Source organism: Oncorhynchus mykiss, chromosome 12 (assembly GCF_057628025.1).
Source record: "Oncorhynchus mykiss isolate SJ-2025 chromosome 12, ASM5762802v1, whole genome shotgun sequence".
Taxonomy (NCBI): Eukaryota; Metazoa; Chordata; class Actinopteri; order Salmoniformes; family Salmonidae; genus Oncorhynchus; species Oncorhynchus mykiss.
In genome coordinates, this window is record NC_143033.1 from 80,117,378 (window position 1) to 80,131,773 (window position 14,396).

The following is a 14,396-nucleotide window of genomic DNA, read 5'->3' on the forward strand; positions in this document are numbered from 1 at the left end:
GTGTATGTAACCTTTAACTAGGCAAGTCAGTTAAGAACAAATTCTTATTTACAATGACAACCTACTGGAGAACAGTGCCTTGTTCAGGGGCTGAACGACAGATTTTTACCTTGTCAGCTTGGGGATTCAATCCAGCAACCTTTCAGTTACTGCCCCAACGCTCTAACCACTAGGCTACCTGCTGCCCCATGATTGACACTGGGTGAGATGTCATGATCCACTGATTAAGTTCATCAAGGAAGTAGCAGGTAAGTTTATACACAGTATACAAAACATTAAGAACACCTTCCTAATATCTGAGTTACACCTCCTTTAGCCTTTAGAACAGCTTTAATTTGTCAGGGCATGGACTCTACAAGGTGTCTAACGCGTTCCACAGGGTTGATGGCCAATGTTAACTCCAATGCTTCCCACAGTTGTGTCAATTTGGCTGGATGTCTTTTGGGTGGTGGACCAATTCTTGATACACACAGGAAACCTAAATGTGAAAAATCCAGCAGCGTTGCAGTTTTTTGGCAAACTGGTGTGCCTGGCAGCCAGTACCATACCCTGTTCAAAGACACTTAAATATTGTGTCTTGCCCATTCACCCTCTGAATGGTACACATACACAAACCATGTCTCAATTGTCTCGAGGCTTAAAAATCCTTCAACCCGTCTCCTCCCCTTCATAAATAAGGGATCATAGCGCAGTCAGTCTGTCAGGCAAAGAGCAGGTGTCCATAATGTTTTGTACACTCCGTGTAGGTACCAGTCATACATCTTTATCTGTAAAGTCACCTCTTAATCAGTGTGTTATTTATAGGGCAATCTGGACAAGGATGGGTTACACTCTTTCAGATACGTTCCAGTAAAATATAAAACAATGAGGGCTTCTAGCAAATGGACATATTTAATCATGTTTTTCAAATTGTTTAACCACACCTTTCTTTGTACAAGGTCTTGATTGACATTCATTACTTAAAATAATGTTTACACTATCAGAGGTTAAACTTATTTCAACTGACTCTACTTTCCTCTGTACATTGCAGCAGGGACAACTACATAAAACAAATGTAGCATGACCTATTGATTATTAAAGGTCCTTCTACATAAATGTTAATACATTTGTTAAAATAACTCAGGGATCAAAGCAATGTCATTTGTCTGTCTTATTCAGTTATCACCAAAGGGATGCTTTTGTCAAAATGCTTACAGTAATACTCAATCACTTTTGGAGAAGTTAAAAGCAAAACTATACCTCACATATCCAAACATTACTTACATTGTTAAGTTCATTTCAACATGTTTTCCCCCACAAAAAAAGTGGATATACTGTATTCAAATTGTTTTGAGCAACTGCCTCCCAACTACTGTTATGGGTAACCAGTACAGTGATGTAAGTACCACACATTGAAACACTGAAGATAGAATCTGAACCTAACCACAGGTGTTCATCACCCAGTAGGTGGATAAAATGCCTCTGATCTAGAACCAGCAGGTAGAGGCAACTTCTACCAACTCCCATTCAAAACTCAAGTGTTTTAATCAGGGAGAGACCACCATCCATGATGGACGGAGACTTTCACCACAAAGCAAGTAACATTTGGGAGGCAGTGATCAAAGTGGCTGAGGATGAAAAAGAGAGCAAGTCTTCCTGGAGCATATACAGATGGCAGGGGAAGCAAGTCCAGTGCTTGCTCAGCACAATGACACCTGTTATACTACAGTGGTGTGATTTCATCTTGGTCACTAGTGTCAGCCTTGAGTTTGGAGAGAGCAGCATGGATCCTGAACTGGGTGCGTGACTCCATGGAGTACTCCTTGTAGTTAGTTCTGAGGGAACAGAACAAAGTGGATAGGAATCATGAGTAAGACATAGTAACAACATTTCCCAAAAGCATTGGGACAGTGACATGTCTTGGCGCTCCAGCACTTTGTACTTTAACCTGTATCAAATCCTCAGTCATTGTATAATGTAAAATCCAAAGTGCTGGAGTACAGAGCCAAAATAGAAAGTCACTGTCCTAATATTTTTGGAGCTAACTACCTTGCAGCAGTCACCAACCCTGGTCCTGTAGAACAAAATAGTGTGCAGGATTTTGTTCCAGTCTGGCCTCAATGCAACCAATTCAAATACAATTTTATTTGTCACATGCGCCGAATACAACAGGTGTAGGTAGACAACATTAAATGCTTACTTACAAGCACGTAACTCTTATTTCTGGTAACTTCGTTGTTGAATAAGAAAATATTTACTAAATACATTAAAGTAAAAAATATGAGCAACAAAATAACGAGGCTATATAAAGGGGGTACCGGTACCAAGTCAATGTGCGGCGGTACAAGTTAGTTGAGGTAATAGGTACATGTACAATTGAAGTTAGAAGTTCACATAACTGGTTTTAATGACTCCAACCTAAGTTCTTGTTAACAAACTATAGTTTTGGCAAGTCGGTTAGGACATCTACTTTGTGCATGACACAAGTAATTTTTCCAACAATTGTTTACAGACAGATTATTTTACTGTATCACAATTCCAGTGGGTCAGAAGTTTACATACACAGTTGACTGTGCCTTTAAACAGCTTGGAAAATTCAAGAAATTATGTTATGGATTTAGAAGCTTCTGAAAGGCTAATTTACATAATTTGAGTCAAATGGAGGTGTACCTGTGGATGTATTTCAAGACCTACCTTCAAACTCAGTGCCTCTTTGCTTGACATCATGAAAACATCAAAAGAAATTAGCCAAGACTTCAGAAAAAAAAATGGTAGACCTCCACAAGTCTGGTTCATCCTTGGGAGCAATTTCCAAATGCCTGAAGGTACCAAGTTCATCTGTACAAACAATAGTATGCAAGTATAAACACCATGGGAACCACGCAGCCATCATACCGCTCAGGAAGGAGACGCGTTCTGTCTCCTAGAGAAGAACGTACTTTGGTGCGAAAAGTGCAAATCAATCCCAGAACAACAGCAAAGGACCTTGTGAAGATGCTGGAGGAAACAGGTACAAAAGTATCTATATCCACAGTAAAACGAATCCTATATCGACATACCTGAAAGGCCGCTCTGCAAGGAAGAAGCCACTGCTCCAAAACCGCCATTAAAAAGCCAAACTACAGTTTGCAGCTGCACATGGGGACAAAGATCATACATTTGGAGAAATGTCCTCTGGTCTGACAAAAGAAAAATAGAACTGTTTGGCCATAATGACCATCGTTATGTTAGGAGGAAAAAGGGGGAGGCTTGCAAGCCGAAGAACACCATCACAAGTGGGAAGCACAGGGGTGGCAGCATCATGCTGTGGGGGTGCTTTGCTGCAGGATGGACTGGTGCACTTCACAAAATAGATGGCACCATGAGGCAGGGAAAATGATGTAGATATATTAAAGCAACATCAAGACATCAGTCAGAAAGTTAAAACTTGGTCGCAAATGGGTCTTCCAAATGGACAATGACCCCAAGCACACTTACAAAGTTCTGGAAAAATGGCTTAAGGACAACAAAGTCAAGGTATTGGAGTGACCATCACAATGCCCTGACCTCAATCCTATAGAAAATGTGTGGGCGGAACTGAAAAAGCGTGTGCAAGCAAGGAGGCCTTACAACCCTGACTCAGTTACACCAGCTCTGTCGGGAGGAATGGGTCAAAATTCACCCAATTTATTGTGGGAAGCTTGTGGAAGACTACCCAAAACATTTGACCCAAGTTTAAATTGATTAAGGCAATGCTACCAAATACTAATTGACTGTATGTAAACTTCTGACCCACTGGGAATGTGAAGAAATAAAAGCTTAAATAAATCACTATTCTGACATTTCACATTCTTAAAATAAAGTGGTGATCCTAACTGACCTAAAACATGGAATTTTTACTAGGATTAAATGTCAGGAATTGTGAAAAACTGAGTTTCAATGTATTTGGCTAAGGTGTATGTAAACTTCCGACTTCAACTGTAGGTAGGGGTAAAGTGACTATGCATAGATAATAAACAGTGAGTAGCAAATAGTCCATGCAAATAGTCTGGGTAGCCATTTTACTTGCTGTTCAGCAGTCTTATGGCTTGGGGGTAGAAGCAGTTCAGAAGACTTTTGGACCTAGACTTGGCGCTCCGGTACCACTTGCCGTACAGTAGCAGAGGGAACAGTTTATGACTAGGGTGGCTGGAGTATTTGGCCATTTTTAGGGCCTTCCTCTGACACTGCCTGTTATAGAGGTCCTGGATGGCAGGAAGTTGGCCCCAGTGATGTATTGGGCCGTACGCATTACCCTCTAGTCTAGTGCCTTGCGGTCGGAAGCAGAGCAGTTGCCATACCACGCGGTGATGCAACCAGTCAGGATGCTCTCGATGGTGCAGCTGTAGAACTTTGACGATCTGAGGACACATGCCAAATCTTTTCAGTCTCCTGAGGGGGAATAGGCATTGTCGTTCCCTTGTCACAACCGGCTTGGTGTGTTTGGACCATGATAGTTTGTTGGGGATGTGGACACCAAGGCACTTGAAGCTCAACCTGCTCCACTACAGCCCCGTCAATGAGAATGGGGGTGTGCTCGGCCCTTTCCCTGTAGTCTACAATCATCTCCTTTGTCTTGATTACGTTGAGAGGTTTTCCTGGCACCACACTTCCAGGTCTCTGACCTCCTTCCTATAGGCTGTCTCATCATTGTGGGTGATCAGGCCTACCACCGTTGTGTGAAAACGTAATGGTGTTGGAGTCATGCTTGGCCACGCAGTCGTGGGTGAACAGGGAGTATAGGAGGGGACTGAGCACGCACCCCTGCGGGCCCCAGTGTTGAGGATCAGCATGGCAGATGTGTTGTTTTCTACCCTTACGACCTGAGGGAGGCCCGTCAGGAAGTCCATGATCCAGTTGCAGATGGAAGTGTCTATTCCCCGGGTCCTTAGCTTAGTGATGAGCTTTGAGGGCACTATGGTGTTGAACACTGAGCTGTAGTCAATGAACAGCATTCTCAAGTAGGTGTTCCTTTTGTCCAGGTGGGAAAGGGAAGTGTTGAGTGCAATAGAGATTGTGTCATCTGTGGATCTGTTGGGGCGGCATGCAAATTGGAGTCAGTCTAGGGTTTCTGGGATGATAGTGTTGAGGCGAGCCATGACCAGCCTTTCAAAGCTGGCGGGATTTGTTATAAGGGTCCGGGTTAGAGTCACGCTCCTTGAAAGCTCCGCTCACTGTAATCCATGGCTTCTGGTTGCGGTATGTACGTACGGTCACTGTGGAGACGACTTCATCGATGCCCTTATTGATGAAGCCAATGACTGATGTGATGTACTCCATGCCATCGAAAGAATCCCAGAACATATTCAAGTCTGTGCTAGCGAAACAGTCCTGTAGCTTAGCATCTGACCACTTCTGTATTGAGCGAGTTACTGGTACTTCCTGCTTTAGTTTTTGCTTGTAATCAGGAAGATAGATTTATGGTCAGATTTGCCAAATTGAGGGCGAGGGAGAGCTTTGTACACATCTCTGTGTGTGGAGTAATGATGGCATGGTTATTTCTTTTCTCGTGGCACATGTAAAATGCTGGTAGAAATATTAGGTAAAGCGGATTTAAGTTTCCCTACACTAAAGTCCCCGGTCACTAGGAGCGCCGCCTCTGGATGAGCATTTTCTTGTTTGCTTATGGCTTTATACAGCTTGTTGAGTGAGATCGTAGTACCAGCATCGGTTTGTGGTGGTAAATAGACAGCTACGAAAAATACAGATGAAAACTCTTGGTAAATAGTGTGGTCTACAGCTTATCATGATACGAGCATTTTTATAGAGACTTCCTTTATTTGATTTTGTGTACCAGTGGTTATTGACAAATAGACACAGACTGGCACCCCTTGTCTTACCGGAGGCAGCTGTTCCGTCTTGCCAGTGCACGAAAAACCAGCCAACTGTATATTATCCATGTCGTAGTTCAGCCACGACTGAAACACAAGATATTACAGTTTATGGCCCTTTGGTAGGATAGTCTTGAACGGAGCTCATCCAGTTTATTCTGCTATGATTGCATGTTGGCCAATAGGACAGATGGTAGAGGCATCCCCTGTATCTGCATCTTCTCTTTGCGCGAATGACAGGGATTTGGGCCTGGTTGGGTATCTGGAATACTCGTTAAAGAAAAAAATCTGTCTAGTTCGAGGTGAGTAATCGCTGTTCTGATATCCAGAAGCTCTTTTCGGGTCAAAATAAGTTAAATAATTGGTTAGGAGCCCATAAAACAGCATCCATCTCCTCCAGTGCCATTCTTTTCAACTAACCAATCAACAGAATCTTCATTAGTTAAATAAGTTTTTTTCATGTCAAGCTGGAATTTAAGCCTGCTAGATCCTACAACAGCTTGCAGGCTGTACTGGAACAACCAGTAAGAGATGACTCACTTGGCTTTCACCAGTAGTTTGATGGCCTCCTCCTTGCGGCCCGTGTCTATGTAGACCACACTGAGCTCCAGCAGAGCGTTGGGCACCAGGTAATGGTCAAACTTGATCTTCTTCTCACTGGAGGTTAGAGAACAGACGGCATATTAACAACCTCTTAGTCATTTACAAAGAGCATGTTTAAATATCACTGACTGTTCTAAAAAAAAAACATCTCTAGACATTATTCAGAGTGCATTTCACTGCTATGAGGTCTATCATAAAACATTGTGGTTTAATCAAAACAAAGAACACATTGATTAAATACTGAAAATATTTCCTTTTGGCATGGATGAGCTTGTTAAAAGTGACACTCTGGACCTAAGGAAGAATAATGGCGATCCGAATAAACCAATAAATTAATTTTAGAACCTCTCAGCAAACATAATACGTATGCTTCGGCATGCATTTACCATTTTGTTATGTAACACACAGATTCCAGGTGTGTATAAATGAAAGATACCCGGACTAAAAGACTCCCAACGTCACCTGTTGTACACCTTGTTGAAGCATTCCTCTGCAGCCCGAATGTGTCCCTGGTTCTTCAGACACAGCCCCTTCAGTAGGTGGATCACACAGCGGTCATCCATTGAATACTCATTCACTTCCAAAACAAAACACAGATGATAAAACCATGCATTCAAAATTACTCATCAACACAGGCTCAAGCAGAATGTGTGTAGATTCAGTCTTTATCCATTCAATTTTGGTGATATTATAACAGTGGTTATTGCTTCATGACCAGCGTAGACAAGCAGGCTGGTTTGGCCCAGTTCAGTCTGACTGCCTGAAACTGGTTAGCCCCAGACATGTTGCAGTACCGGGAGATTCCAGTAGGATGCGCTCTGCCTCCACCAGTGTCTGCAGCATGCCCTCGGTCAGCTCTGGCCGCTTGCTGATCATGGAAAAGCCGTTCCACATGTACATCATCTCCTACAGAAGTGTAGCAAGAGAGAATACTGTCAGAACCACACAAATACAAGTGACCCTCACCATTTTAGCAACAGATTTGTGCATGTCTTTATGCAGCTTTGCGCATGCGTGTTTGTGGGGTCTCACCAGCACAGGTACTGGGAGCCTCACTGGGCAGCTAGCTTTGTAACGTCTAGCCTTGCGAATGGCAAACTTCTCTGTGGGTGGAGACTTCCCTGCTATCTTTTGCTTGAAGGTGGACACCTGTCTAAGAGAGCGGGCAAAGACAGAAAAAGAGAAGGGGCCAGGAAAGAGGGGTGGTCAAAATGAAATGGGACTGGGGAACTTCAAGTTATATGTTTTTGTTGTGATGAACATGTGTTTACCTGAAGAGCTCCACCTCATCTTCCCCAAAAGGCCTAGCCTCCCCCGGAGCAAGCATGCTCAGGTAAGCAGCCTTCATGTACACATACATGGCCTGAAGGAAAGATGAGCCGTAGTCAGGACCCAGCCATACAGTAAGCAGAGTTTAATAATGTCAAGTCTGTTGTGGGGATAAAAATGCATCATTGGCTTTAAAAGCCATAGTTGGTGGGCAGGTCAAAACCATTGCCTGGGTTCAATTAAGAGTGTCTGCACAAGTGTTTTTCTTCTTAAATTGGGTTCTAGGCTGTACTCAACACTACAGCACACTCTCTTGCCTTGGACCAGCGGCTCTCATTGCTCAGTAGGTCAGCGTAGAAGTAGGCCATCCTCCACACGCACTTGTAGGTGAAGCACCACATCAGCTCCCAGTAGCACATGTGGTGGAACTGCTTCCACTGCTGCTGAGCTTTGCAGCCATCCTCAAACAGCACCACCGCCTGGTGACATATCGTCATTACAGTACCCCCCACCAGCAAACCACAGGCACACACTGATCTCATTCTAGGCCTATCAATACAAACACCACTGCTAAATATGACTGGAAAAACAGACAGATAACAAAAATAGCATAGACATGTAGTTTGAGGCTCACCTCATCAATGTTCCCCTTGATTGCCTCAGCCCTGCCTGCAAAGAAGAGAAATATGGCCCCCTGAAGGGAAGTGGAGAGAAATGTAAACATTCTCTGATAACATAATAATTTGTTGGTGACTAGCACTTGTAAAATGACACACTTACACAATGGTAGCTCAAGCATAAGCACCTCCTCTGACTAAATGGCCTACGCATGGTCAGTGCATTACTTACCCACATTACGCCCACATTGTAAACCTATTACTTTAGATTGTGTTTGCCCAGAAGTCTGCTGGTATCGGTACACATTGTGTTCCATACAGAGTTGAGTTTGCTTTGGGCTGGGTGAGAGCCTGGGGAGGAGTGTCACTCACCTGTGGGTAGCGGAGCCGGAAAGGCTTCAGCAGCTTCTCAGCATCAGCCACGTCCCCCTCACCGGTCCCTGTAGAGTGATAAAGAACTGAATAAGATGCTGTGTATGGACAAAACCAGAAACTCACAGTCTACCCTCTCGTTCTTTATCTCTCGCTCTTTCACACATGCGTGTATGTTATATGTAATTGTGTCATTTCCAAACAGCCAAGTAATTTGTGATCTCCATTCACTTCCTGGTTGTGAAGAGTAGAATACCGAGTATGAAGGTGAGGAAGGTGTAGTAACAGAGCAACAGCAAGGCACACAGCATGGAGCGCAGATTGTTTGTAGTGGCCCCATCATTCAGCTGGGACAGACCATACTCCTGCACACAAACATACAATATATAGTGAGACGGGGCAGACTGAGACAACCTGTAAAGCAGGGCTGCCCAACGCTGTTCCTTTAGAGCTGCTGTCATGTAGAGCATCTAGCAAACCGGACTATAATAATGACCTGCTTGTTAAGGTGAATCATGTTAATTAACTACAGCAGGCTAGCTCTCCAGAAACAGGGTTGGGCAGCCCTGCTGTAAACCAGTCACTTTCTAGACATGAGTTAGAATGAGCAACTATACCTTGTCTCCAGAGAAGCCAGCAAACTCTAAAACTTTGAGTAACCGAGGTGGAAACATGGAAAGAGTCTGGAAGACAGTACAGAATCCTGTGATACAGCATAAGGTCTGACTGACGTGTGCTAAAACACGCAATGATCTACCAAATAGACCATTAATGGAATACGGGGATGATGGTGGGACAAACCAAGTTGAATGCTCCGATCCCAAAAGACACCCCTCCCTCTAAGTGAATGTGGTTGGGTCCTTGGAGAGAGCTGTTTGACTGTATGAAGGTGTGCAGCTCCCTGTATCATAAAAAGGCAATTATGTCATTCATAGTCTAACATGATTATACATCATATTATTATAGGCTGTAATAATGCCTGATTATTAAGCAATAAAAACACATCTAAATGACTAACGACACACTTACCGGTGAAAATTACCATGATTGTTTCAACAACTGAGCACAGTCTTATTGTAATAGCAGTGCATAATTTGGTAAACATAATTATTGACTCCAGCTGTTGATTCACAATCACACTGTGTGAGCCTGTTTAATGTGAGAACCATTTCTGCCCTTTCTCCTGCAAACTTACTTGTAAATCAGGTAACTGTTGCGTACTTTGATTCCTCCTTTGATAAAACTCACCATGTTCTCATCCTTAAGGAAGAGGGAAAATAAAACATTTTAACAAAAGGTGTCAACTGGTGAGACAGTAATGTACTGTATTCACAAATGAATGAGAGGACAGGGGAAACCTCTTTAAAAACTATACACACTCAAAACACCAAGAAGCAGGAAGGCAAACAACTAGAATGCGTTCCATCGACCACTATCTAATCAGTTGGATACAGTTATCATACATACAGGTAACGGCCAAAACAAAGGAAACACCAGCATAAAGTGTCTTAATAGGGCCACCAGAACAGCTTCAATGCATCTTGGTATAGATTCTACAAGTGTCTGGAACTCTATTGGAGGTATGAAACACCATTCTTCCACGAAAAATCACATAATTTTTTGTTTTGTTGATGGTGGTGGAAAACGCTGTCTCAAGCGCCGCTCCAGAATCTCCAATAAGGGTTACATGGGGTTGAGATCTGATGATTGAGAGACAGACATACACATGCACCCACTTTAAAGCCTTTATGCTCCCTTGAGACCCCTTTTTCAAAATAAGTGATCTCTTCTTCTAATGGGCAACAAGGCCTTTTTATACATTATCCTAAGCATGATGGGATGTTAATTGCTTAATTGACTCAGAAAACCACACCTGTGTGGAAGCACCTGCTGTCAATATACTTTGTATCCCTCATTTACTCAAGTGTTTCGTTATTTTGGCAGTTACCTGTGCATAATTGCTAAACGAAACATCAGCAGTGTCATTAACCAGGATCAGTAAGATTTAGAGTGGAGGACAGGAGGACCCGTCTTACCTGTAGGAAGGTGAGAGCAGCCCTTTGGAGCAAGCATTCAGCATAACACGCATCAGCATGGAGAGCTTGGAGCTGCTCTGCAAACCCCCACACACACACCCGGTCAGTGGCTATTTGAAACCTGCCATAATAATAGGCTGAGATGCCCAATTATAAAAGCGCTCTTACCTTCAGTTAGATGCTCTCCAGGTGATTTACTGATATTACTAGGGGTCTTTCGTCGAAACCTAAGAAGAAATGAGACCATCTATGAGTGTAAGACTAAAAAAGATGACATCTCATTGAGCAATGCATGTTTCTCATGTTAATCACATGGGCATTAATGTGGAACATTATAATAACACACAACAGCCTTTCAGCCATCTCCAGCAATCTCAAGTGTCCTTGCTTACTGTAGGCCAGGGGTGTCATTCATTCCATGGAGGGTGTAGTGTCTGTAGGTTTTTGCTTTCAATTAAGCCCTAGACATCCAGGTGTGGGGAGTTCCTTACTAATTAGTGACCTTAATTAATCAATCAAGTACAAGGGAGGAGCAAAAACCAGCAGCCACTCGGCTCTTCATGGAATGAGTTTGACACCTGTGCTGTAGGCTCCTCAAACTCACCTCTGGACTTCGAAGCCAATTTCAGTGATTGTTTTTATTGTTCCCATCTAAAACCAGTGACTGATTTACACCTGCCAATTCATTCTCAGGTAGAACAGAAAACCAGCAGGCTCCTGACCTCGTAGGGTAAGAGTTGAATACCACTGCTGTAGGCCATCAATAGAGCTGCTCTGGCCATGCAAACACAGGCAAATTCCAGCCGGGGCGCAAAGAGACCTGGTTGACATGTAAATGCTCTCATTTGCCTGCAGGTTATGGCTGATGGACAGGAGACTAATAGCTCTAGTGGTATATTAGGCCTCAATGTTAGAGGCCAGACCAACTGTCAGAGTATTCCAGGATTTCCCTCTATTTCCCTTTTCTGGGTGTTGCTTGTGTCTATAATATGAACTAATGTGTTAAAGATGAGTGTCCATGTATAGTAGCATCCTCACCTCTGGCAGACCTCCTGGGCACTCTTCATGGTGTTGCCTGCATTGACGATGTCATCCTGCTGGAAGGTCATCATAGCCTGCATCTCCAGCACAGTGGCGTAGATCAGAGCATGGTACATGCTCTCCTTCGCCCTTCAATGCAACACACAACATCATCATCATACACACCTCACTGACAATCAGAAAACAGCAAGTATTTATCGTCCAGCAAACATTTTAATTTCCTTTAGAAAAAAATGTGGCTTTCTTCCAATATAGAGACTGGCTTTACCCTATTAGTAATGAGGAAAGACAGAGTAGCCAACAAGACACCTGATTATTTTCCTATTTCACTCCAGCAGTATGGTGTTTATTTTCCAGGGCCTCCGTTCTGCCCGTTGAGCCCTGGGCGTCAGCTTCAGTAAACACTCCATATCCTGGAGAAGTGAAGAGGCCTGATGCCATGGGTAGAAGGAAGTGTGACACTTCACTGTACTACACCACAATACATCACACCTCAACAGCGCTGATGCTGCACTAAGTTACACACCACTCAACAACAAATGGCTAAAGGCTGCACAAATATACCTCAAGACACCCTCTACATGCTAATTGGCCAATGGAGAGTTTGAAGCCCACTTTAGTCCAGAGAGAGTGGCACTGTTACCGTGGCCGCAGTTTGTCCAGGCTCTCACTGAAGTGGTTGTTGAGGAAGAGGTCCAGGGCCTCCATACACTCCTCAAGGCACACCTGCAGGGTCATCGGTGAGGAGCTGCGCGCACACACACACTACAATGGTTACATGACAGTAAGAATCAGCTTTAGTATCGTCGCTCTTCCTGAGAGAAAGAAAATAGGTAATGGAAGGGCTCTATGGCCCATAGGTAAGTAGCCTGTAACCGTGTCAATACACATGCACCCACCTGTTCACAGCAGTCTGCACACACCGCTCATAGTGTCTTTTACCTTCATTACTGCATTGTTGGGTTCAGAGCATGCAAGAAAGGCATTTCCTTGTACTTGTACACATAACATTAAAACCTGGCACGGATGGATCTGAAGCTCTCCGACGCACAGTAAAAATAAAATTTAAGAAAATCCTTTCGGCCAATCTAGTCCTGTGAAAAATTCTCAAATGTACGCATTTATTTAGAGTCAGAACTCTTAGAAATTAGCTGCAAGATGATCTAAGAAAACCTGCCTTCTTGTATGACTTCAAGATAACACTACAGTGGATTTCTCCCTCCACAAATAGCTCATCAACATAAAACATATGTTCAACAAAAAACGTGATATTCGTGGAAACATTAAATAAACATGCACTAAACTAAAACTACACTTCACTTCACAGGAATAAGTTAGAAAGGAGGAGAGTCATTCTAAAATAAATAAGATATCTTCAGCTATTCAAGCATTGACTGGTCTTTTATTGAATTATTTGATTAGACATGAAATAAACCCTCACAAAATATTAATTGTTAAACTACCATCCTGACCCTGTCCATCTCAATGTCAACACAACACCAATGTAAAGAGGAAAATAACCTTTAAAATAACTTCCGAATAAAGTAATGTAACTGAGTTATTTGATCAGTAAGTACTTGTATTGACAATATATAAAACAGAGCTGCGTATTTACATTAATTAAATTGACGTTGAATAACTATATAAACCGAACAACCAAGATATATAAATGTTTAAAAAGTTCAGTGCGGTAGGCCAAGCTTTCACGACGTTGAAACTTACTTCGCTGCCGCAGGTGCATCTTTCCCATTTGACATTTTTCTTCCGGGCACTCTGCCCAAAACACCTGTCGAAAAGTAGCCTACTCAGAAGGGTTTGAGAAAAAACATTAACTAGCGAATTGTCTTAAAAACAAGCTGGGTGGAGGGTTGATTGATTCCGCGTTAAGAACAGAAGTTGCATTGAGCTGTGGAATCGTGTTGGGATTGTAACTTGAGAAGAAGAGTAGCAGAGAAGCGTCAAGTGCTCGAAAGCGGTGTGGGAAAATAAACGAGAACTGAATCGACTCCTCCTTCAACATCCGCAGGCTCAATGGGTAATGTCTAGAAGGGATATTGCTTTTGTCAAATGGACGTCAAAAGTATATATTTTTTGTTTATTTGTTGCATTTTAGCTAACCCTAAACATTTTCGTAACCTTAACCTAATTATCCTAACCTGCTGCGTAAGTTCTCCTAAAACTGCTACGAAAATGTTTTGACAAAAGCTGTATCCCTTCCAGACAAAACCGGCTCAATGCCACGAACACTTTGCAAACCTGCCATAACCTTTAATCAAAGAACATACATAATGGCTCAACGTCAACATGGCTATTTCTTCGTTTATTAGTCATTGGTCTATAATATGGCCATGGCCCATTTTATGCATAGCTTGGCAAAATAATAGGATAAGAAACTGCAGTTTTCTAACAGCCTACATTTGTATTAAGTAATTAATTCGGGAATATATTACTTGTGTTGTTTGACTCAGGAAAATGTCACATGCCAAGCCTCTCTTATATGTGACCCTTTACATATTAACACTGTTCTGTAAACTGTATAACTCACTGGAGATGGAAAACCCTAAAAGTAAACACCAGTTCAAATGAATTCCATTCTCACTGAAGTTATATAGAGCCCCACAGTGGTGTCA

At 42.7% G+C, this 14,396-nt stretch overlaps 1 protein-coding gene across 1 annotated transcript; it reads right to left on the reverse strand.

Moving 5' to 3' along the window:
- Window positions 1–872: 872 nt before the first annotated feature.
- LOC110538312 (tetratricopeptide repeat protein 39A) lies at window positions 873–14,053 on the reverse strand. The gene is made up of 18 exons (XM_021625044.3): window positions 13,489–14,053; window positions 12,410–12,514; window positions 11,764–11,895; window positions 10,894–10,952; window positions 10,726–10,802; window positions 9,885–9,949; window positions 9,491–9,590; window positions 9,307–9,372; window positions 8,946–9,054; window positions 8,690–8,757; window positions 8,335–8,394; window positions 8,018–8,179; window positions 7,703–7,794; window positions 7,464–7,584; window positions 7,226–7,337; window positions 6,894–7,008; window positions 6,369–6,485; window positions 873–1,814 (listed from the first exon to the last, which is right to left on the reverse strand). The coding sequence occupies exons 1-18, from the start codon at window positions 13,521–13,523 to the stop codon at window positions 1,703–1,705; spliced, it is 1,707 nt and encodes a 568-aa protein (XP_021480719.2). The 5' UTR covers window positions 13,524–14,053; the 3' UTR covers window positions 873–1,702.
- Window positions 14,054–14,396: the final 343 nt, after the last annotated feature.

Coding starts and splice junctions, on each gene's coding strand:
- LOC110538312 (XM_021625044.3), bottom strand. CDS start 13,523: ATGTCAAATGGGAAAGATGCACCTGCGGCAGCGAA. Junction 10,803..10,893: donor TGGAGAGCATCTAACTGAAG/GTAAGAGCGCTT, acceptor GGGGGTTTGCAG/AGCAGCTCCAAGCTCTCCAT. Junction 6,486..6,893: donor TTCAACAAGGTGTACAACAG/GTGACGTTGGGA, acceptor TCTAACCTCCAG/TGAGAAGAAGATCAAGTTTG.